Source organism: Halichoeres trimaculatus, unplaced genomic scaffold (genome assembly GCF_033239565.1).
Source record: "Halichoeres trimaculatus isolate MK-OKI-2021-1 unplaced genomic scaffold, fHalTri1.1 fHalTri1_scaffold_18, whole genome shotgun sequence".
NCBI classification, from domain to species: domain Eukaryota; kingdom Metazoa; phylum Chordata; class Actinopteri; order Labriformes; family Labridae; genus Halichoeres; species Halichoeres trimaculatus.
The window spans coordinates 418,814-442,500 of record NW_027437196.1 but is presented as its reverse complement, the minus strand read 5'-3'; the positions used below and the strand labels follow the sequence as shown (position 1 = coordinate 442,500).

Genomic DNA, 23,687 nt, shown 5'->3' with positions numbered 1-23,687 from the left:
GCAGTTTCCTCACTGAGTGAAGGGCTCAGACGGTCTCTGGTGTATGGGGGTCACCTCCGGACGATGACCGGACCTGATTGTTCCCAGATCTGAGCTCCAGGGTCCAGGAGTGAAAACAGATTAAACTGTGTAAGCTCGTCTACAGATTTACCTCTCAGCGTGACAATGAGCAGAGCACAAAGCTCAGACGACCCTGGACGGCGTCCTGGGCGTCCTGAGCGTCCTGAGCGTCCTCAGGTTCACAGGAAACAGGTCAGGAGTCCAGCAGACCTCCTGCAGGACGGAGCGGAGAACATCTCGATCAGGGACTGAGCGTGTCCTCCTCTCATTGGACGCCTCCTACAGTCAGAAAATAACCCACTCAGCCCTCCCCACCCTGATCAGTCCCTGCCCTCGTGTCCCGGCGTAAACCTCAGTCTCTGATGACAGTTCCTGTTGAAGAAAAGAGGAGGTGCTGACAGAGGAGGCGCGTGTGTCTCTGGAGACGCTCCATCCTGTCACATGACCTCACACAGAGAGCGTGGAGCGACGATCAGAGTGTCCACACTCATTCATATTAACAGGAACATTCATTCATTCATGGATCAGAGCAGACTGAAAGTCAGCAGCTGTGTCGGTCGCTGGGTTTGATCTGCGTTAACCCGCTTCACTCTGCCCAGATCAAAAACTGGATTTACATCACTGACTGAACCACTGAACGGCACCTGAGCTGTTTGAAGTGGAGACGCCCTCACTGTACGGCCCGGCTGCTCCCTGAGCCTGAACCAGGACCAGGATCCAGTTCTTCAAAGTAAAAGGAGCAAACACTGGCTCAGATTCAGAGCGATGTCTTAATATCACAAAATAAATAAGTTGATATTTCTGACTCACTCAAACACTTCAGACATTTTGACTTTTAATATTTTAAAACAAGACATCTCTGTGGATTAGTCAGCTGAATACAGCTCAGATTAGCTCTAATAAAAATAAAAAATAAAACACTTGCTTTAAGTTCAGATTGTGGAGCGTTGAGCTGAAGAAACTGTTGAACAGTCACTGTGAATTTCTCTTTAAATTTGGACAAAAATCTGAGAAAAATGAACCAAACTGTCCTCAAATTTATATTTTACCAGATATTTATTCAGTCACTCCTCTTCAGTGAGTTAGTATGAAGATCATTTTATGATGAGGCTTTAAAATAATAATATTAGAGCTCTCTACCCTCATTAAAGCTGTGTCTCTGCAGAGTTACTGAAGAGTCCAGGAAATAACAAACTTCTGTTAAATCAGGAACAGTCTGATGTACAAGATGTGTTTAAGATGATTAAATAATGAATAATGAAGGTAATTATTACACAGAGGAAGATTTTATTTTTGTTTTTAAAGGGATAGTTTGGGTTTTTTCCAGTTTGCAGTGTTGTGATGCAAATGTATCACTCTTTTGAACACAAATTGTTTTGAGAGGAAAAACGCTTTATTTTCGTGACCCCAGCCATGTTGCTGGACTACTTTCCTCTGGACCAAAACTGAACCAGATCTCGGGTCACAGGACGCTGACAGGGGTAAGACAGCGCTGATGGACGTAACTACAGATGAGGATGCCATACAGGTTCATGTCAAAAAACCTGAACTATCCCTTTAATGTTTTATCATATTTTCCCTGAACACATCAACCTGCCGTCCCTTCGGACAGCGTTAATTTCCTGATTCAGAGGGAAACTAACAGGAAAAGCCTCAGATAGTTTTTCTTATGTTGAATTCTTTAAACCTTTGACTTCCTGACACGTTTGGAAGATTGAAATCAGAGGATGTCTCAGTTTCACATTTCCTGTTAGGGTGGCGTCTCCCTATGGTCTGAGCAGCTGATGCTGGCGTCTCTGTGTGTCTGTGTGTGAGGTCTGAGCTCTACTCAGAGCCGCCCACAGGTCTCTCATCAACATAGGTTTCTGTCTCTGCTCAGAGTAATTTAGTGATGACAGCTGATATGGCAGCAGGACGTCCTGATGTCAGGCCTCGCTGTGAAGGCCTCGCCGTGAAGGCCTCAGCCTCAAAGCGCAGTTTGTCAGCACGTCTGAGAGCAGGGAGGAGGAGTAGGAGGAGGAGGAGGAGTGATGAGTGATGAGTGATGAAGCTCGTCATGTGGCGGTCCAGAAACACACCCTCCATCCTGCATCCAGCTGCTCTCTGATCCTGACGGGGCAGGTTGATGGACAGGTAGAAAACAGAGACCAGGGGCTAAAAACTCAGACCGATGTGTCCTCAGGGTCAGGATCAGTCAGAATCTGAATTTGGGTTGAAATAACGAAAAGATCACACAACAAAACTGGAATCCAACCAAGTTTTTTGTCTTATTTTAGTAAAAATGTTCTTATTAGATTAATGTCAAGACATTGAAGATAAATTACGTCTTGACGTAAGAATAAAGTCAGGATATGAGAAACTAAAGGGTTCAGATTGAGTCTGATGAGACTGTTTTTCACCAACAATAAGACATAAAAACTTGGTTATATCCAGTTTTTCAGTGGGAACATCCCAGCATGTATCTCTGTTATATTCAGTAGTTGTTGTGTTTTGCTGTTGGATGGTGAAAATAGATTTTATAGCACAGCTAATCTCTGAATCCTGTTAAAGCAGAACATCTCCTGGTTGGAGAAAACATGAATGGAGCTTTGATTGGATGATCTTTGTTTCTGAGGAGCTAAAAAAAAACAGAAACTGTAAAATCTGTGTTTGCTTCATCTGCGTTATAAAACGACCTGTTTCCATCCTCTGGTTGGAGCGTCTTCAGCTCGTCGAGCCCGGGGGACGATCCACATCCTCAGAAACTGAACGTCTACCTCCTCGTTAAGCTCTCTGAGCAGGAATCAGAGTAATTAGACCACAACATGTGTTTGATACAAACAGGAAACCAGGAGAGCTCATGTCGAACACACTTTCATGAGAGATTAGAGTCAGAGACGTGAGTTTAAACATTAGATCAGGCGTCTGGGTGTTTGTGGGTGTATTTCTGCTCAGATTCACTGTGTTTTCAGTCAACAGTCGTATGCAGGCTGTGAATCCTCCGTGTGCAGCGCTCAGAGCAGCGTCTGACGCAGAGCAGCTCTTTATTTTCATACAGCTCAGGCATCTCTCAAAGAAAGGCCCAAATTAAGGGTTATTATTGTTGCCAAGGAAACCTACGAGGCAATTTTCTGCAATTTTGCCGGTGGGGTTGTTGTTGATGTGGGAGTCCATGTAGAGAGCAGCAGGAGAAAACACCTTTTCCAGTCAGCGGCTGGCGTTTTAATCTGGGAACACTCTGTTCTGGTGTAATTCCTCTGATAAACCCCAGCATTGTTCTCCAACATAAGAGGATGTGCTTCATGTTAAAGGTTTACGCTGCTGAGTCATCCAAGCGTAGATTGGAAATGTACGTTGTCCCTGAAGGCGCCGTTTGCTCCTCTCACTGAGCTGCCTCTCAGAGATAAGCTGCTAACATCCACACAGTGACCCCAGCTCCTCTGTCACATCACCACCATCTCAGAGGGGTCTCAGAGATCCCAGGTCTTTGTTGGAGTCCAGAGAAAGTGCTGAGTCATGCTCCTGTCTGTGTCTGTGTCTGTCCCAGCTGTGTAACGGGGGCTCAGTGACGGACCTGGCTAAAGGCATGCTGAAGAGGGGAGACCGCATGGACGAAGCCATCATCGCCTACATCCTCCACGAGGCCCTGATGGTGAGTCCAGTCTGACAGGTAGACCTGGACCCAGAGTGCTCTGCTTCCCTAACCCCCATGAGTCCCTTTAATTCACGACCCAAACCAGGACATGAGAGGACAGAAACATTCTCCACCAAAAACCGCTATAATAACACAACAGATCAATTTTTTTTGTCACAAATCTTTTGATGAACTTCTTTGTATTATTTTAACCCTTTAAATCCCCATTTGCTTACAGGATTTCACTGATTTTAATTTGAAAAAAATAAAAATAAAAAGAGCTATTTTTCATTTAATAAATATTAGAGGGCTGGGGATTTTTTTCTTGATTGGACGTAAACAAACATAAGATAATGGATAAAATGAATTTTTAAGCTTTTTTTTTCTCAGTGTCAGATTCTTATTTTATTTTGCATTGAGGACATGAGAGGGAAAAAAAACCTCCACCATAAACTGCCATAAAAACAGAACATATTATTTTTACTTGTTTGGTTCAAATCTTTTTGAAAAAACTTCAGTGCTAATAAAAAAAAAGTTTTTTTATTATTTAACCCTTTGATTTCCCATTTGATAACATGATTCAACTTTTTTTTATTAAAAACACACAAGATAAATGATGAAACTGATTTTGATGCATCATGTTTTTGCAGTGTCAGATTCTGAATTTATAATATTTTAAAGACATTAGGACAAAAATGTCCTCTACAAAAAAAAACATATCAGACAAATATTTTTTCTCCAGATCTTTCAGTAAACTTCAGTCTTTTTCAGAAACAGTAAATATTAAGTGATTTTTAGGGAAAGTATATAATAACACTGATACAGTGTTTAAAATAATTTTGTCCTGTTAAAAAATGTGGGTGTTTGTGTTAAGATGTAAAAGAGGAAAATTGTCTCATCTGATGGAAAACACTAAAAAGACAAATTGATTAAATTTTCTCCAAAATGAACCCTGAAATTAGAGAAATCAGGATTATTCAGTGTAGTGACTGTGCTTTAATAAACTGGGGCTATGATGGGACTGGACTTTAAGAATCTGACACTGCAGGAAAACAACAATGTATAAAAATCTGTTTTATTACTTATCTTTGTTTGTTTAAGTTCGATATTAAAACAATCCCCAGCCCTCCAACTGTTATTCTGTGAAAATTAACTCATTCGTGTTTTCATTTTTCATAAAAAGTGTGACATCGTGTGATTAAATGGGCATCTAAAGGGCGAAAATAATCAAAATAATTCAGCGTTTGATTTATTTAATTAGGACTGAAGTTGGTTTAAAAATTCAAGCAAAAAGTTTAAAAAATTGAGGAATTTTTTGTTAATTTGACCCTGTGTTTTGTTGACTTTAGAAGAAGTTTGAAATTATAATATTAGGATTTTTCATGTAGAGGAAAAACCAAAGTAAAGGCTGAAAATGAGGAAAGAAATGATCTGAAGGGATCATAATGTCCCTGATCAAACCCTGAGGGTTAAAAACCAGAGGAACCAGGGTCAGAAAGCACCTTTGACCTGTTGTTTTCCTCCTGCAGGGCCTCCAGCACCTGCACATCAACAAAACCATCCACAGAGACGTTAAAGGCAACAACATCCTGCTGACCACGCAGGGAGGGATCAAACTGGTGGACTTTGGTACGTGGCCTCCTTCCTGTCTGTGTAACACAGGGTTTTTCCTCCTGTGATCAGAGAAATCATGTTTCCTCTTATTAAAACGCAGAGGGTCACAGCCGTCACCTTCAGACGCCCACGCGTTAACGAGGAGCTCTAATTACTCTCCTGTGAGGCTGAGGCGGGCTAACAGAGGCAGACGATCAGACTCTCTGTTCGTTTCTGTCTGTCCGGCTGCAGACCTGGTTTCTCTGTCTGCTCTCTGTGCCCTCCCTGTGCGCTCTGCACCTTTAAACTCATTTACGTTCAGGTTTTCTTAACCAAATGAGGCGCCGCGGCCCGCAGCTCGCCGTGCACGGCCCGCGGCAGCTCCAAGGGGCACGATGTGACTGTTTCCAGGAGATGACTCACTGCTGTGTTCTTCAGAGCAGCTGCCTGTTTTCATTACACATAAAATGCCCTCTCAGCCCGCGCCGCCGTTTGTGTTCAGGCGCTAATCGTGGGCGTCTCTTAAAAGCCCTCGCTAACTGCAGAGTGCTCAGCTCTTCATGGAGGAAGGGGGAGGAAGGAGGGGATTAATGGATCCACTCGCTCTGTGGATGTGGACCAGCTAATATGGAGCATGGCTGCAGCTCCTTTCTCCTCCTCCTCCTCCTCCTCCTCCTCCTCCTCCTCCTCCTCCTCCTCCTCCTCCTCCTCCTCACAGGTTAAACCTCAGCCTGTGTTTGTGACAACAGAAGATGTTAATCTGACCCAGCGTGTGCATGAATCAGGGGAAGTCTTCATCTGTTGGTTCAGACTTCATCCAGGGACCTGGTTTCCTGCTCTGTGCTGTTCTGGTTTCTCTCTGTCGGCAGAATCTGGAGCTGGAGGTTTTTCTGTTTCAGGGCTGTTTGCCCGTCAGTCCCTTTCCTCTGAATGTGGAAACAGCTTTTTGATTTGGCTCAGGTTTTGCTCAGGTATCAGCTTTGATCAGCTGCTCTGCAGTGACACTGACACAAAGATGTTTTTAACCGTTCCTAGTTTCATGTTCAGCCTGAATCCTGTCAGATGTTCTCAGTGTGTGGTGATCTCCTGTGTGGGCATGTGAGATAATCAGTGTGTGCTCAGTTCTGTCTGATTTCTGACTGTTTTCACCTTCAGACCAATCAGAGAGCCAGAATCTAAAATTGGGTTGAAATAACTAAAATCCTGTTTTCACCCAGTGGTCCGGTTTGGATCAGTACAGTTTGGTTTGGGTTGAATCAGTAAAGTCTGATCCTGTTTGTGTTTCCACAGCTAACCGTGTCCTTCTTGGTAGGCAGCATGTAAGCTAGACGCTGATAGCTTCGTCAGCTACGTTAGCATGACACCGTAGCAGCGACCCGCTAATAAATCCAACGAAGAAGAAAAACATGACACAGTAAACAGAGAGCAGATCGTCTTCTTTGAGATCAGCATGTGGCTTTTTGATATGAAGGACAATCAAGCTTTGTTTCTTCATCACTGCTGTCACACAGGAAGTGATGATTCTTTCAGCCAATCAGCAGCCTGCAGTGTTTCTAGCTCCACCTTCTGGGGTTGGATCAGTTTAGTCTTCCACCCCAACACAAGGGTGTTCAACCTGTGGCTCTGGGGCCTCATTCGGCCCTTTGCAGTGGCTCCTTGCAGCTTTAAAAATATTATTAATTTTTTTTTTTTTAATGTCTCTTAAAAAGAGTTTTCCTTATTAAAAAAAACATTGAAACTTTAAAGTTTTCTGAAATTTTTGCAAATTTTGAAATTTCTTTTTTTTTTTCTTTTAATTTCTAAAATTAAAAAAATGGCCAAATTTTTGAAAGTTTTTTTTTTTTTTTTATGTAAATTTTCCAACTTAAAAATAAAATAAAAAGATATAAGACATCACATGTACAATTTCATAATTAAAAAAAACTCCTCTTTTAGATAAATATTCACTGTGTTTAACTGTGTTTATAACTTATAAACTCAATAGACATTATTGTGAAGATAAAGTAGATTTTGTGGCTCTGGATTAACTTTAATCCAGGTGAGTTGAGAAAAAATGGCTCCTATGAAGGTAAAGGTTGCAGACCCCTGGACCAACAGCGGGGAACCAGAAAGTGGGACGGTACGGGTCGGTGATTGAGAGACCTGTCCTGGTTTTAGTCAAAGGAAATGCGCCGTACTGAGATGAACTGAGCTGTTTGGTGGAAACAGATGAAACTTCCTGTGAGTCGAATATTCAGAGGTTTGTTTGAACAAAGATTCAGGAACAAACAGCTTTAATTTAAAACTCCCTGTTGAAGTGATTTCCTTCAGTCTTATTCACACAGTGACTGGTGAAAGTTGTTGGGGAAGACTCTCCATGAAAACCTGGACCTGAAGTGGTCTCTCTGCCCCAGCCCTCTGTCTGTGGTGCAGTCCAGCTGGATCCTGGTCCAGGGTTTGATCCTCAGTGTGAACCTGTCTTATGTAACTGAGGCAGAGCTCAGAGTCAGTGAAGTGGAGTTAAAGAGCTCAAACATTAGCTCAGGGTTTTCAGACCACGAGAAGCTGGACTCAACCAAAGGGTTTAAGAGGTCAGAGCAGAGAGCGACACGTACTGGTTGTTCCTGTGTTCAGTGATTATTGGTGATTATTGGTGATTATCGATGATCCAGCCTCAGTCCAACAGGACCAGCTCTAACCTCAGAGCAGACGCTGAATGTTGAGGTTATTATTTTTCTGCATCGTCTCAATCTTCATCTGAAGGTTTGAGACCTGGAACATTAACATCTCGTCCTAAAGTTTCTCTGACGACTGTGACGACTCAGACATAGGAAGAGCCTCACCTGGTTAACAGCTGGTTATTACAGAGCCTCATTAAGACACATCATCACAGACAGGTAGACAGGTAAAGAGGAGGGTGGAGCAGACTCCTCTAATGTGGAGCAGCACTGAGTTTAACGTGTTTATGACCTGCTGTCCACAGTGAGCCCTCAGAGTCCCAGAGTCTGCTGACCCAGAGTCTCCTCCACCTGGGGCAGAGGTGATCAGGTCAGAGCTGTTATCTGCTGCCTGCTCCTCTGGATCCAGCTCTGTGCCCCGAGCTGCAGAGCTGCTGCTTTGTGGTCCTGCTGACGCTGGACTCTGGATCAGATACGGGCTGTGGCGTCACCAGAGGAGAGCAGAAAAACTCCTTCCAGGAGAAAAACTGTCACGGACAGAAACGTGCAGTGACGAAGAAGAGGAGGGGCCCCCTGAAACACGCAGGCTGTGCTCGGCGTCACGCTGAGATTAACGTTTGTCTTCATGTGGAGGGGGGGGGACGCTACAGTCAGCAGCTGAAGAAAAGGAGCCCCCGCACTGACTCACCATCAGCACAGAGCCACAGAAACATGGACCCAGAAAGAGCCTGTGGGGGGGGCTCATGAATATTCTGATTGGCTGAGTGATCTGTGTGATGGTTATTAAGTGTGGACCACCAGGCTCCACTCCAGCCTAATGTAGCGGAAAGAGACGGGCGGCGAGGAGCTCTTTGTGCTGCTGAGCCCTCACACACTTCAGAGTGTGTGTGTGTGTGTGTGTGTGTGTGTGTGTGTGTGTGTGTGTGTGTGTGTGTGTCTCTGCTTTTTAATGTAAAACTCTGGGTTAGAGCCTATTAATGTGGGCTGATGAGTCCTGGTGTGTGTGTGTCAGTCTGATGAACTACTCCCCTCGTGCTCATGATGTTTGACACAGACCCCCCTTCCTCAGCTGTAGCTCCCGTCCAGTCCCAGTCCCTGTTCCTGTTCTAGTCCCAGTCCCTGTTCCTGGTCCTGTTCCTGATCTGTTGGTCAGAGCACGGCGTGTTCATCGTGTTCATCCTCTGAGCTTCAGACCCATGTTCATGTCAAACACCGAGCTGAGACGAGCAGGACACACAGCGCACTCTGCAAGCTGCACGGATCAGCACGTCACCTGTCTGTCTATCTGTCTGCCTGTGTGTCTGTCTGTCTGTCTATCTGTCTGCCTGTGTGTCTGTCTGTCTGTCTATCTGTCTGCCTGTGTGTCTGTCTGTGTGGAGCTGTCTGGGACAGTGTGTGTTTGCTGTGACCCTGATGTGTCTGGACCATAGTCTGTACACAGAGTGGACAGCGTGGCTCCTCCATTTATCATCGTACGGTTTTGAAGCCAAATTCCTCCATCTCAGGCGCAGAGATTGAAGCAGTTTGGAGCCAGAGTCTGAGCAGTAGAGACTGTGAGGGATTCTGGGAGAATCTGAGTGGAGCTGGGTGACAAAAATAATAATTTTTTTTTTCTTTGGAGAGTCAAATCACTTCCTGACTCTACCTTCTGACATATTTTACAATCCCCGAAAAAAATACACGAGAACGTCAGCTGTCAATCATCATTAAATGTGACATTAAGTCTCGTTTTTAACCTCGTATAACTAATGAAAACAAAACTTTTCAGAAAAAAGAGGACTTGGATACAAGACAGCCAAATGATATCTTCAAATCACCACAACAATCAGACGTGAGAAACATTTCTACCAGGTGGATTAATTTTTTAAAGTTTGACCACAGCCCATCTGGAATGACTGGGGAGATGGATTTTTAACCTATACTGCAGCCAGCCACCAGGGGGAGCAGTTTTTGTGGAGACCTCACTTTGAGCTGAGTGAGAGGACGTCCATTTTTTTTACAGTCTATGGTCTGGACTGGTCCTGGTTGTGGGTCAGAGAGCTCCACATCAGGAGTTTTCCTCTCATCCAAACAAACAGCCTCTGTCTCTGCAGACTCTGGGTCAGGTTTTAGTTTGAACAGGACTTCACTGATCCAGACTGAAGGTCCAGGGATGCAGACAGTGATTGAAGCAGAGGCTCAGAGGCCTCAGGAACAAACTTCTGTCAGACTTGGGTCCCATCAGACACCGTCTTAAAGGGACAGGCCCCAGAAAAATCCTCCAGATGCCCAGGCTTCACATGAATCTGTCCTTTTATCGATGATTGTGCATTAATTAAATGTTGTAAACACTCTATGAATCTTCATTTTTCAGAAATGTGCAAATAGTCAGGTTTTCTACAGAAAAACATGTTGAGACGTTTTCTGGTTTGAAACCAGTTGATCTCTTCAGCTGTGAGGAAGACGAGCTCATTGAAGCTCCGCCCGTCTCCTCAGCGACTGCTCCTTAAAACACCTTCAGTGAATAACTTTAGTAAAGCATCCTAACCGCCATCTCCAGTTTCCTGTCAGGGACGTTCGACTGTCAGTCATCTCTTTGGTTGATTAGGAAAATATAAAATCGTATCGATGCCCCGCCAGAGACAAACCAAACCAGTCAGGCTCCTGTTATAAAGACATGTTATTAACACCTTTATGAGATATTTTCACGCTCTTAGGACGCCATGACATTATCATTTTAATCTACTTTTATAATCAACACACTGACAATGATATCTGTGACCGTTTACATCCAGGTAGTAGAGCCTTAGAGCATCACAACAATAACAGAAATGTTGTGAAGTTGGTTTGAGTTTCAGCTCTGGAGTTCCTCCGCCCTCTTTCTCGATTGACCGTGTCGTCGTCTGATGAGGATCACACGCTTCGTCTGGTCTGAGTCACAGTCAAATGAAGTCTGAAGCATCCTGAGCGCGTTCACAGCTCAGCGATATCCAAATGTTGCTCCAGAAACATGAGGCGGGGCCCAGAGCTCAGAGCTGAGCGTCTCAGTCAGCCTGCGTGTTTCTGCTCTCAGCCGGGCGTCAGGCTGTGACCCTCAGACCGTCTCTGAGACTTCCTCCAGAGGGTCTGGAGGAAGTCTCAGAGACGGTCTGAACCCTCTCCCTGAGCCTCTCCCTGAGCCCCAGGGTAACGTGTGTAAAGTGTGTGTTTCTTGGTCCCTGCAGGTGTTTCTGCTCAGCTGACCAACACCCGCCTGAGGAGGAACACCTCCGTGGGGACGCCCTTCTGGATGGCTCCTGAGGTAAAGTAAAGCCGGTCTACACACGCCCCCTCAGACAGGGAGTAGCCCTGTAGACAGGAAGTAGCCCTAAAAACAGAAAGTAGCCCTGCAGATAGGAAGTAGCTCTGCAGACAGGAAGCAGCCCTTCAGACAGGAAGTATCTCTGCAGACAGGAAGTAGCCCTGCAGACAGGAAGTAGCCCTGCAGACAGGAAGTAGCTCTGCAGACAGGAAGTAGCCCTGCAGACAGGAAGTAGCCCTGCAGACAGGAAGTAGCTCTGCAGACAGGAAGCAGCCCTGCAGACAGGAAGTAACCCTGCAGACAGGAAGAAGCTCTGCAGACAGGAAGCAGCTCTGCAGACAGGAAGGAGCCCTGCAGATCAGAGTCTTTACATGAGGTTTGCATGAAGCACAAACAGCTCATCAGAATATAAGACGCCCTGACGTGTTCCCGGCCCAGCAGCAGGATTTTAATCTGATTTGTTTAAGGGTAAAGTTCTGAGATGGGCTGACAGAGTTTGAAGGTGGGGTTTGTTCCCAGGTGAGCGTTGTTAGTTCAGAGGAAACAAAGAGACGATCGCTCAGACACAGAGAGCAGTGTTTGGTTTAGTCTGAACTTCAATCTGAGGGGGACCAGGACCCTGAGTCCAGGCTGAGCTGTGAGTCTGACATGTTTTCACTCTGTTGTTGTTGAGGATGGTTGTGCTGGCTCTGAGTTTCTTTATTTATGGTTAAACAGGCTTAACGAGGAGTAATCACCTCCCTCACGCTGCTGTAACTCTCCTCGGTGATGTCTCACTGCTGATCTGGTCTGATTGGTCTGTGTTCATCTGTTCATGTCTGCTGGGAATTCAAATTATATTGATTTTAGACCCATGTGTGTGTGTTTGAGTGTGTGTTTGAGTGTGTGTTTATGAGTGTGTGTACAAGTGTGTATGAGTGTGCCTCCCACTCAGAGCCTATTCATTCTGTTGATTGGGTACCATGTAGCCCTGAGGACACAGATGATAGACTCTACTGTGAGTGTGTGTGTGTGTTTGTGTGTGTGTGTGTGTGTGTTATATTGCCCACAGCAAAGTCAGATGAGTGTGTGTGTTCTGGTTTTAACCCTTTGTATCAGCTCTCTCTGATTCTCTGTGTGTGTGTTTAGCTCTGATCCATGTTCCTGCTGCTGAACGTCACAGCCATAAATCATACACTGTAAAAAAAAAAAGAGTCACTGTAAATTAATGGATAAATACAGACAGCAGGGTTTTTTACAGTGCTGTGTTTAAACATAACAGGATTTAACCGTCTAAATTTGTAGATTTTCAGTGACTCGTCGGGTGAACCTGAGGAAAATCTGTTTCAGGATTGAGGCCTCAAACGTTTGCCGTTTCAGATATTCATGACCTGATGTTTAACGTACAGATGATACTTTTTCTCTACATGAAGCTTTAATCCTAATGTATGCCAAAGAAAATCTTTTGTCCGCTCTGATTTTTAATCCTCATACTCTGTTTTCATCAGGGATGGGAATCAGAAACTGATTTCAATCTTTTGATCTTTACATTACACCGAGCTGCTGGACCTTACATCCACTGTTTGGTCCAGCTAGCTTAGCTTAGCAGATTAAAGGACTAATTCACCCAAAGAATGATATGCCTTCATTTTCTCCTCACCCCCATGCTGAGCAACACTGGAGCACTTTTTTGATGTCTCAAACGCAGCCGGAGATCCAGGGGGATTTTCGCTGTCAACAAACTTCCATCTAACAGGGTCCAATGGCGTCTATAAAGTCCACAAAAACGTGCCTTTTTTCCTTCACACTGCTCGTCTCCTGCAATCCAAGTGTCCTGAGCGGGTAGCGTCCAGAATTAATTCAAAACGAGGCCATTTTGTACATTTTTCAAGCCTAAACAGTGCTATATCGTTCTTCAGCGGTGCACGTCTACGCGCACTCCCTGAACTATGGAAGCCATGGCAGACCAAGCCAGACGCTTGCGCGCCAGGACACTTGGATTACAGCGGACGAGCAGTATGAAGGAAAATAGGCACGTTAATGTGAACTTTAATGGACCATTTTTTCTCTGCGCCATTGGCCCCTGTTAGATGGAAGTTTGTTGACAGGGAATTCCCCCCAGATCTCCGGCTGTGTTTGAGACATCAAAAAAGTGCTCCAGAGTGTTGCTCAGCATGAGGGTGAGTAGAAAATGAAGTCATATCATTCTTTGGGTGAAATATTTCTTTAATAACAGTTTCCCAAGAACACAGAAAGAAATGAATATTACTCTCTTACAGGAGTTCATTAGGAGAGACGTCTCCCAATGAACCAGAGTGATGTAGAAAACAGTGCTAGCTTGATGCTAACATTTATGGGAAACTGTATTGATATGCTAGCAGTTAGCTTACATTGGTACAACTTTGGTTTCACAACAGAGTTTCAGCTTTTATCACAGAAACACACACAGATAGTCTCTGTAAACCATGCTAAAAACTCCAAATGTCAAAATACAAACAGGAAAGATTAAAAAGCTTGGTGCAGGCTCATGGCTGAGTCCAGTTTTGCATCGGCAAGGTTCCAAACAGCTCATCGCTATAACCCCATCAAGACGTTAGATGACCTGTTTCAGAACATCAGCGTCACGTGACGTGTGATTTTTATTCATTTTTATTCATTTACATCCAGAGATTTCCAGATCCAGATCCAGATCCAGATCCAGATCCAGAGACCAGTTTGATATTAATTCACTTATAAACTCAGCTAAATTATGTTGACCCAGAAAACCCGTAAAGCTTCTGTTTGTACAGAGGAAATCCACAGGAGGTACCGATAAAGATCTGGATTGGTTTGTATGTTTTGTACCTCTGTTAACCCCGTCACCCTGTAGACCCAGTCCTGCTGACGGTCTCTGCTGAATGTCCTCTGCCCCTGAAGGTCATCGCCTGTGAGCAGCAGCTGGACTCCACCTACGACGCCCGCTGTGACGTCTGGTCGCTTGGCATCACCGCCATCGAGCTGGGAGATGGAGACCCGCCCCTTTCTGACCTCCACCCAATGAGAGCTCTTTTTAAGATCCCCAGGTGAGCCTCCATCACACCTGTCTCTGTCAGCTCAGGTGTACTCTGCTGCTTCGGTCTTTGGTCCTAAACCTGGAGCTGATGACGCTCACAGATCAGCTGAGTTAGCACAGCCAAAAACTGCAGTTCACAGAGTGTCCACTAGAGGCAGGCTACAGAAAGAGCAGAAACCACACACACAGCTGAAGGATCAGTGTTTTCTCCTACAGACAGGTGTGTCCCCAGCCTGGGGTCAGACCTCCACCTGTTTTTGTGTGTCAGTGCTGATTATAGCAGACGTTTGCTGATGCTGTTTTTAAGTTCAGTTCTTCACCTCCTGGTACCTCCAGACCCTGACCTGGTTTGGGGTTTGGCTCCATGAACGCGGCTCAGGATGATGCATTAGCATTGATTCTTCCCCATCAGTAGATAATTCATTAACTTTAATGTTTCCTGGAGTTTCTCCTCCAGAAACCCTCAGTCTGCAGACTAACCACAGTCTTCCTCCAGCTGGTGGGGGTTTGTCTGAGGACCCGCCTCCTCCCGGCTCTGATCCGGTCTGTGGGTGGGGGCTGGGAGCAGAAACACCGTTGATATCAGAGCTTGTCCCTGTTCATCATCTCCTGGTTCAAATGTGAGCGCTGCATCAGCACCTAGCATCACTGCCAGCTCCCCCCTGTCCACTGCTGCTCACACACACACACTGACACACACACACACACACACACACACACACACACACACGCAGCCTGCCCCTGTGTTTGCTGAGGGGGTCACGCTCCCCAGGAGCCGTCACACAGCTTTCTCACAATCTTTGTGACTGCTGCAGCCGGCGCTCGGGGCTGTCTGTTCACACCCCGTCCTCCTCTCAGCTCAGGGTTCATCCGTCAGTCTGAGGAGAGCCACGCCGAGGTCGCTCAGGCGACCACACGGCGTCCTATTTAAAGAGCCGAGCCAAACAAACACGGCCGTCACAGAGAGCTGAATCATCCAGCATGACTTCTACCTCCACTTCCTGTTTCCAGCTTCACTAACTGCTGGGTAAACAGACGCTCCAACATCTTTAAACCTGACCCTGAGTTTAGACCTTAACCCTAAAACAGCAGAGATGCAGGACTGAAGCTTTCATCCTTTATTACCAGCAGCACCAGACCCAGGTTTGGTCTGAGTCCGGTCTGTAAACACTTTAATAACCCCAGCAGCAGCAGAGCAGACCCACACACCGTCTCTGCTCTCTTTATTGGCTGTGTGTGATAAACAGGAGATGTCTCTGCTCTCATTAGGCCAATTTATCGCTGTCACAGCCGATAGGACAGAGGACGCCGTGCATTAGCAGGCAGCATCGACCGTCTCCCCGCTCGCAGAAACCAGTGAATAAAGGAACAAACGAGCTCTGCTGTTCAGGGCCTGTGTGTCTGACCCTCTGAAGGTTTTGGTCTCTGTTAATGAGCCTGTTATTGGAGGAGCTTTAAGAGACCTGTCAGGGACGGTAGAGCAGCTGGGTGGAAACCAGCGAGCTGCACAGGTGAGGAGGATCAGTCCCTGCCCGTACCTGCTCACACACCTCTGCACGTCCTCTGCAGAGCCGTTTTTCCTCAGCTCACCTGGATGAAAGTCATTCGGGAGCGGCAAAATCTACTTTACCTTCACATTAAGACAAAAAAAAATGTATAATCAGGTGAATATTTATCTAAACGAGACGTTTTTGTGTTTATAAATTTGTACATGTGATTTCTTAGTTTTTTATTTTTATTAATTTATTTATTCAATCTATTTTTAATAAATTTGCAAATTTGAGAAAAAAAAGAAATTCGTTGTGTCATAAATTTTATAAATTTTGGAAAATTTGAAAATTGAAAAAAAGAAAAAAATTGGCTAAATAAGACATGAATCTAAAAAATGTGCAAAATTTCAAAGAAATTGATGAAATATCATAAATTTGCGGGAAAAAAAATCCTAAATAATGCAATAAAAATTTTTGCTAAATTTCCAAAAATTCTGAAAAATTTCTAAAATTGCAAAAAAAAGGGATTTACATTAAAAAAAATCAAAAGTTGGCAAAATCTTAAAAAAAAATGTGGAATTCTTTTTCTTTATTTGCAATAATGTCAAAAAATTGAAATAAAAAATAAACTACAAAAAAATCACAAAAAAATAAAGCTTTGTTTCAAGAGGTGATACATTTTTAGTCCAAATTTTTTATTATGATTTTACTTAGTGTCTGTGTTGTTATCATGAAAATATTAAAAGCCCTTTATTTTAATAATATTTTTAAAGTTACAAGGAGCCACTGCAAAGGAGTCAAAGGGCCACAGGTTGAAGACCCCTGCTCATGATGGATGGTCCAGCTCCTGCAGCTTTCCTCTGCTTAAACCTCATCGATCCTCCTCTTCCTCTCACAGGAACCCCGCGCCCACCCTCCACCAGCCTGAGCTCTGGTCAGACAACTTCAACGACTTCATCTGCAAGTGAGTGTCTGAGGCTGGATCTCCTCCTGCTGCTCCTCCTGCTTCTCCTCCTGCAGCTCCTGAGCCCTTTCTCCCCCTCTCTGCAGGTGCCTGATAAAGGACTTTGAGCTCAGACCCAACGTGTTGGACCTGCTGCAGCACGTGTTCATCAAACAGATCGTGGGCAGAGAGAAGATCCTGCAGAAACAGTTGATTGAACTCATTGACCTCAACCAGCAGATAGGAGTGATAGAGAAAACAAGGTAACACTCTCATACCCACACTTTGGATCAGACGTGATGCTCCTGCAGACTCCTCACACACACACACACACACACACACACACACACACACACTGTGCAGTGTCTGAGTTGTTATAAACCCAGAGGAAGTTGGCGCCTGGCTCCCTGTCAGCGTGCTTCATGTGTCAGGCTGCAGCAGCTTAACTCCTGCACTCACTGTAATCCAAACGAGCCTCCCCTGCAGGCTGCTGCAGGCTGCTGCAGGCTGCTGCAGGATGCTGCAGGATGCTGTAGGCCCTGTCAGCCCGCACACAGACACAGTCCTGCTGCAGCTCCTGTCAGGGCGCTGGCTGCACACCATGAGTCAGAGTGCTGGTCCAGAGGTGGTGAAATCTTAATCCTATCTCTGTCGTTTAAGCCATCATGGAAAGACAGACAGACGCAAAGACAGTAACGACAGGTAACCACCATGTCTGACCCTCGTCTAACCCTAGGAGTAGACCAGCGTGGGCTGCTTTTAGTGCCGTAGACGTGATCCAACATGTATGTGGAATCAACTACATGGGCTGGTCTTAGCTGGTTCAGAGCTGCTGTTAACATCCTGCTGCCTCATGTCACCTGTAGATGTGGTGTTTCTCTCTGTGTTTGACTAACCTCTACCTGAGCACCAAGGAGCTGCAGAAACACTCTTTAGAAAGGACAACTTTTAAGTTCCTGTGAGGAGTTTCTGAGTTTTTAAAAAGTTTCCCCTTCCAGATTTCTGCCTGATCCTAATCCACACTTTAAAGTCAGATTCTCAGCACCATCACAGGTTATTCCTAAATGCTGCTTCTCAGCTTCCTGATCAGGTCAGACAGGACCAGACTGATTTACAGCACGTCTCAGTCTCCATGACGACACCACGCTGACTGATAAAGTTCAGCAGAGAGAAGAGAGATCTGTGTTTTTCTCTGCTGAAAATGATTTCAGTGATTAATTTTGTAGTGATGGTGGACACTGGAGCCAAACTGTCAGACAGAAAAAGGACAGAAGAGCAGAAGAAAGAGAAACAGGGGAGAGATAGAGCACAGGCTAAAGGCTAACACAGGAGCTAAAGACTAAAACATATGCTAAAGGCTAAAACGCAGGCTAAAGACTGAAACACAGGCTAAAGGTTAAAACACAAGCTAAAGGCTAACACAAGGGCTAAAGGCTAAAACACAGGCTAAAGGCTAAAACAGGAGCTAAAAGCTAACACATGAGCAAAAGGCTAACACACAGGCTGAAGGCTACAACACAAGCTAAAGGCTGAAAAACTAGCTAAACCCTAACACATAGGCCACAGACTTGAATACAGGCTAAAGGCTAACACAAAGGCTAAAGGCTAACACACAGGCTAAAGGCTAAAACACGAGCTAAAGGCCAAAGCATGACCTAAAAGCTAACACATGAGCAAAAGGCTAACACACAAGCTGAAGGCTAAAACACAGGCTAAAGGCTAAATCATAAGATAGAGGCTACAACACTTTCTAAATGCTGAAACATGAGCTAAAGCCTGAAACGCAAGCTAAAGGCTTAAACAAAGGTTAATTGCTAAATCATAAGCTAATGGCTCAAACATTCAGTAAGTTTAAAAGAAAGGCTAAAACCTGAGCTAAAGGCTAAAACACAGGTTAAAACCTGACTCAAAGGTTTAACAGGAGTTAAATGCTACGACATGAGCTAAAGGCTAAGACACAGGCTAAAAGCTAAACCTGTTTGTATGTTGTGTTTGTAAAGCAGCAGGTGATCCACATCAGGCCTGGACATCAGACAGTAACTTTAAACACCTCTGTTCATATAGAAAGTGCTCTCACAGATGGTGTTTTAAATATCTGATCATTGTGTAGTGTATCAATGTTTTTATCTGTGAGTGTTGAAATGTTAGAGGAGTATTGCTGCCGTGCCAGGAGAAAACATCTGTATCACAATAAAACCTGAAACATTTGCTGTTTGGATAAAATGTTTTCCACATTAAAACTTTTCTTTGTTTTAGAGTCATAGCTTACTTTGTTTTTTTTTCTGTTATATTCAAAGAAAGTGTCACGTTAAGAATCATAAAGCAAAGACCTGTGGTTATATCAGGAAACTCCAGGTTACATCATGATGCTGGTGTTTTTCCTGCGGTGGCAGCAGTAGGCCTCTGGAAACATGTGGTTTAAGGAGAGCAGGACGAAAAGAGTTCAGAGACAAACCCAGCTTACATCGAGATCAGGATCAGCTCAGGTCCAGACTCGTGGTTAAAGATCATTTTATTCACTGGATTCCTGCAGCAGAGAGGGACCAGCTCTCTGATGGACCTGATACTTCAGGAAGCTCTTCATCAGACCATCATGGTTTTCCTTCATGTCAGGGTCTGATCAGGTCCCTGCTCCTCTCTGAGCTGAGTTAATCTGAGTTACAGTCAGGGTACGCAGGGTGAACAGAGCCGCTCAGGATGAAACTGATGGAGTCTGCTCTGAGTTTCAGGCATGAACGGATCCACACCAAACGAGGAAGCCACATGAAGACGCAGACCGACCCCGACGAGGTGGACGACCTCGCCACGCTGGAGGTTTTAGACGAGGTGAGGAGAGCAGAAAGCAGAATATGTCACAGAGGGTTTGGTTCCTCTCTTAAACCTGTTGTAAACTTGTTTCCTGGGCTGAGGTGGAGAGGATCTGAGCTCTGGGGGCTGGGAATGATCAAACTGGTCTGTTGCTGAAACCACTGGGAACCAGTCAGAGTTTCTCTGTCTGACCCGGGTCAGCAGGGACTCTGAGCCCGGTTTCCTCAGGTCCTGCTTCTTTCTAACAAACAATGTTCAGAGCGATTCATCAACTCTGAGCCCAGCGCGGCCGCACTGAGCGATACCATCGGTCCCCGCTGCTGGCGGATATTTCCTCCATCCCTCAGGACGAGGCCTGTGTTGGTATGAGGGCGGCAGCGTGTGTCTGCGGTGTTAATGTCCCGTCCTGACAGCTCAGAGACGGAGGATTAATCACCGGCTGACGTGGAGATAAAGCTCTGACGTAGACGGCGTAGATGGCGTCGTGGCTCTGGGTGGAGCTGGATCAGGGCGTGTTGTCTCGTGTTAGACGCTCCTGATGATGATCTCAGGGTGGGTTTGTTCAGGAAGTCTCTGTCCTTATGGCGTGGAGTGAGTCACGCTGCTTTCTCTCTGCAGAACACGGTCACAGAGCAGCTGCAGAGCCGCTACGCCAGAGACCAGATCTACACCTACGTGGGAGACATCCTGATCGCCGTCAACCCCTTCCACAAGATGGAGATTTACACTCCTCAGGTGTGTGCATGGACACACCCCTCTGCTGCTTCACACCTTCACCTGTGACCACACAGTGTCGGACAGTCCCCATCCCTCTCCTCCCAGAATGCTTTGCGTCTGCTCGGCCTCATTAGGTCTGTGTGGTGTTTTTATTGTTCATGAGTCTTTTCTCCTCGCCGTCCTCTCTCACAGTTCAACAAGACCTACATCGGAGCCAAGCGCTCGTCCAACCCTCCTCACATCTTCGCCGTGGCTGACATCGCCTACCAGTCCATGGTGTCCTACAACGCTGACCAGGTGACCCAGAGAGACCCGGTCTGTGGTCCTGAGAGTCTGGATCCATCTTTATGATCTGCTCTCATTGATCTGTGTGTGTGTGTGTGTGTGTGTGTGTGTGTGTGTGTGTGTGTGTGTGTGTGTGTGTGTGTGTGTGTGTGTGTGTGTGTGTGTGTGTGTGTGTGTGTGTGTGTGTGTGCAGTGTGTGGTGATCAGCGGGGAGAGTGGAGCAGGGAAAACAGAGAGCGCTCATCTGTTGGTGCAGCAGCTCACCGTGCTGGGGAAGGTCAGTGTCACACGTCGTCTTTAATACGTTTCCTAATGAGGGTTTTAATCTGTAACTTTTTATTTTGTGGACCTGTGCAGCTCTTTGTTTACAGCTGAGGTTGTTTTTTAAAGTGCTTTATAAATAAGTTGGTGTGGTAAGAAAAGAAACTCAAACTCTAACAGAGCAAAGCTGTAAAAACATGGAGGCCCACTGAGTTTGGGTTAAATTAAAGAATCACAGTGAACAAAACCAACTCCAAAAATACACATTTAACCAGCAACTCCACAGAAGAATTAAATGTGAAACAAACTGAAGGAGAGCAGGTCAACAGGACGCTCCTGAGGAAAACAGTGTCTGGACTCAGTGAAACCATCCAAGGAGCCCTCGATCCTGAGGTTTCTGGGCCTTCGCTGTTAGGAGCTGATGTAGTTTTACTCTGAAACTCTCAGGAAACAAATCCCTGTCACATCACACACACACATCACACACACACATCACACACACACACACCAGGTAGAAATAAAAACCAGTGCCTCATATCCATGTCCAGCAGGATTTCTAACCAGAGAGTGTTTCCTTCACCTTCACATCCTCAGTCTCTTCCTATCATCAGTTTTATTCTCCTTCCTGCAGCAGAGCCACAACCCTTCAAAATAAAAGCACAGATTTGGTTTCAAACATCATTAAAAAAAAAGAAATCAAACGTTTGAAATGACAAAAAAATCAAAGGTCATCAACAGAAAGATGATGATGAACTCAGATGTTTGAGAGAAACAGGAAGTCACCAAGCGGCAGGGAATATGAGACGATGCTGAAGTGCTAAAATCTGCTGTTCCTCCAGTGTCCACTAGAGGCTGGCTCCAGAAGAACAGGAAGTCACAAACACACCATAACAAAAAAATCTGTTTCCAAAGCAGAAATTAACCTATTTACAGCCTGGTTCATAAAACGTCTCCTGTCTGAGTCGATAATTTCACTAACGGCTCCCTCTGTACGGAGGGTGGATTTTTTTCTAACTCGGCCGTTCAGAGGATATTAAGATCGCGAGCTCCCCCAATCAGAGGCACAGCTCAGGGTCACGTGACCGACAGGCGCCCTATGGCTGTAGGCGAAGCCCTTGCCACTACCAATATGGCCGCTATGGCTGATCTGCTTCAATTTCTGTTTCAGTAACAGACGGGTGACGTCAGAGAGCCTACGTCCATGTTTTATCCAGTCTGTGGAAGTCACGATCATCCTCCTTATTAGAGCACAGAAACCATGAGGAAGAATAAATCCTGACAGGGTGATCAGGGGTAATCCTCCCTCAGGTTTCTGAGAGGAAACACCTGAGGTGGAGTTACCTGTGAGGAATCAAACCTCTCTGACAGACAGGTTATTATCAGAGATAATGAATCATGTCTGTGCCTCCTCTTCCTGGAAACACTCAGAGCTGATTCTCCAGGCGTTGATCTGTAATCATGTGTTTGTCTCTGCAGCTGATGCCCGTCAGGGTCTGCTCTCTGATTGAACCCTAGATCAGAAGTGACAGTTTCCTCAGACCAAGGCGCCGCCTGCTGCAGCTGCTGCAGGTGTGTGTTCACCCTGCCGCTGTGTGTGTGTGTGTGTGTGTGTTTCAGGCCAACAACCGCACGCTGCAGGAGAAGATCCTGCTGGTCAACAGCCTGGTTGAAGCGTTCGGGAACGCCTGCACCGTCATCAACGACAACTCCAGCCGCTTCGGGAAATACCTGGAGATGAAGTTCACCTGTGGAGGGACCGTGGTGGGGGCCCAGATCTCAGAGTACCTGCTGGAGAAGTCCAGGGTCATCCACCAGGCTGTGTAAGAGGAACTACACCTGTTTGTTTACACCTTAACGCCATGACCCTCACTCAGCAACAACATTTAAAAACACGGTTCAACAACACGATTCACAGAGATCTGAGTCCAGGGTCTGAGCGCTGAGCTGAGTCCCAGTCTGCTGGTCTGGGATCAGCCTGTACTGGATCCTGTCTCTCCTTCGTCTCAGAGCGCCGACGCTCACCTTCAGCCCGCTCCTCGCTCCCTCCGTCTCCCGCTCTTATCGAGCGTCTGAGGAGCAGAGCGGGTCAAGTGGAGGCACACGCTTATTTCCTGTTTGATCAGAGATTGTGGCGCCGCAGGTTTCTGTAGAAACTTCAAAGGACGAGTCCAGACCATTATTAGAGAACACACACACACACACACACACACACACACACACACACACACCTGTTATTAGAGACTAATGATGGAGGCGCAGCTGAGAGCGAGGTTTGGTCCTCGAGTGTGCTGTTCACACACACACACACACACACACACACACACACACACACACACTCACACACTCACACACAGACGTCTGTAATGACGACCTATCAGACGTGTCTCCTGTCTGAGTCTGTATCTGAAGTCATGTCTGTTTCCAGAGGAGAGAGGAACTTCCACATCTTCTACTACATCTACGCCGGCCTGGCCGACAGGAAGAAGCTGGCTCACTACAAACTGTCCGACAGCAAAGCGCCAAAGTAGGTTTCCCTGCACCTCCTCTTCTCCTCACACGGCCCCGTCCTGATCGGTGTGTCCCTGATCTGTGTGTCCCTGATCTGTGTGTCCCTGATCTGTGTGTCCCTGATCTGTGTGTCCCTGATCTGTGTGTCCCTGATCTGTGTGTCCCTGATCGGTGTGTCCCTGATCTGTGTGTCCCTGATCTGTGTGTCCCTGATCTGTGTGTCCCCCTGGACCTGCAGGTACCTGTGTAACGAGCACGTCAAGCTGGGCCCCGACATCGTCAGCAGCAGCTTCTACAAGGAGCAGTTCGACGCAGTGGAGCAGTGCTTCAAGGTCATCGGCTTCACCCTGGAGGTACACGCTGCTGCAGCCGCTACAGACACTCCCCACGGGTTACACGGTCACCTTCATCAGACACACACGCACACAGAGGGAAACACAC

The 23,687-nt window shown here is 45.9% G+C and overlaps 1 protein-coding gene across 1 annotated transcript in view; it reads left to right on the top strand.

Moving 5' to 3' along the window:
- The window catches only part of myo3a (myosin IIIA), a 71,780-nt gene that overhangs the window by 31,638 nt on the left and 16,455 nt on the right, over positions 1-23,687 (top strand). The window contains exons 7-19 of the mRNA XM_074693824.1: positions 3,587-3,691; positions 5,203-5,302; positions 11,127-11,203; positions 14,099-14,244; positions 16,623-16,688; positions 16,775-16,930; positions 19,397-19,493; positions 20,094-20,210; positions 20,385-20,489; positions 20,671-20,754; positions 22,356-22,558; positions 23,164-23,262; positions 23,485-23,599. Of these exons, the coding sequence (XP_074549925.1) occupies positions 3,587-3,691; positions 5,203-5,302; positions 11,127-11,203; positions 14,099-14,244; positions 16,623-16,688; positions 16,775-16,930; positions 19,397-19,493; positions 20,094-20,210; positions 20,385-20,489; positions 20,671-20,754; positions 22,356-22,558; positions 23,164-23,262; positions 23,485-23,599 (1,470 nt within the window). The remainder of the gene's footprint in view (positions 1-3,586; positions 3,692-5,202; positions 5,303-11,126; positions 11,204-14,098; positions 14,245-16,622; positions 16,689-16,774; positions 16,931-19,396; positions 19,494-20,093; positions 20,211-20,384; positions 20,490-20,670; positions 20,755-22,355; positions 22,559-23,163; positions 23,263-23,484; positions 23,600-23,687) is intronic.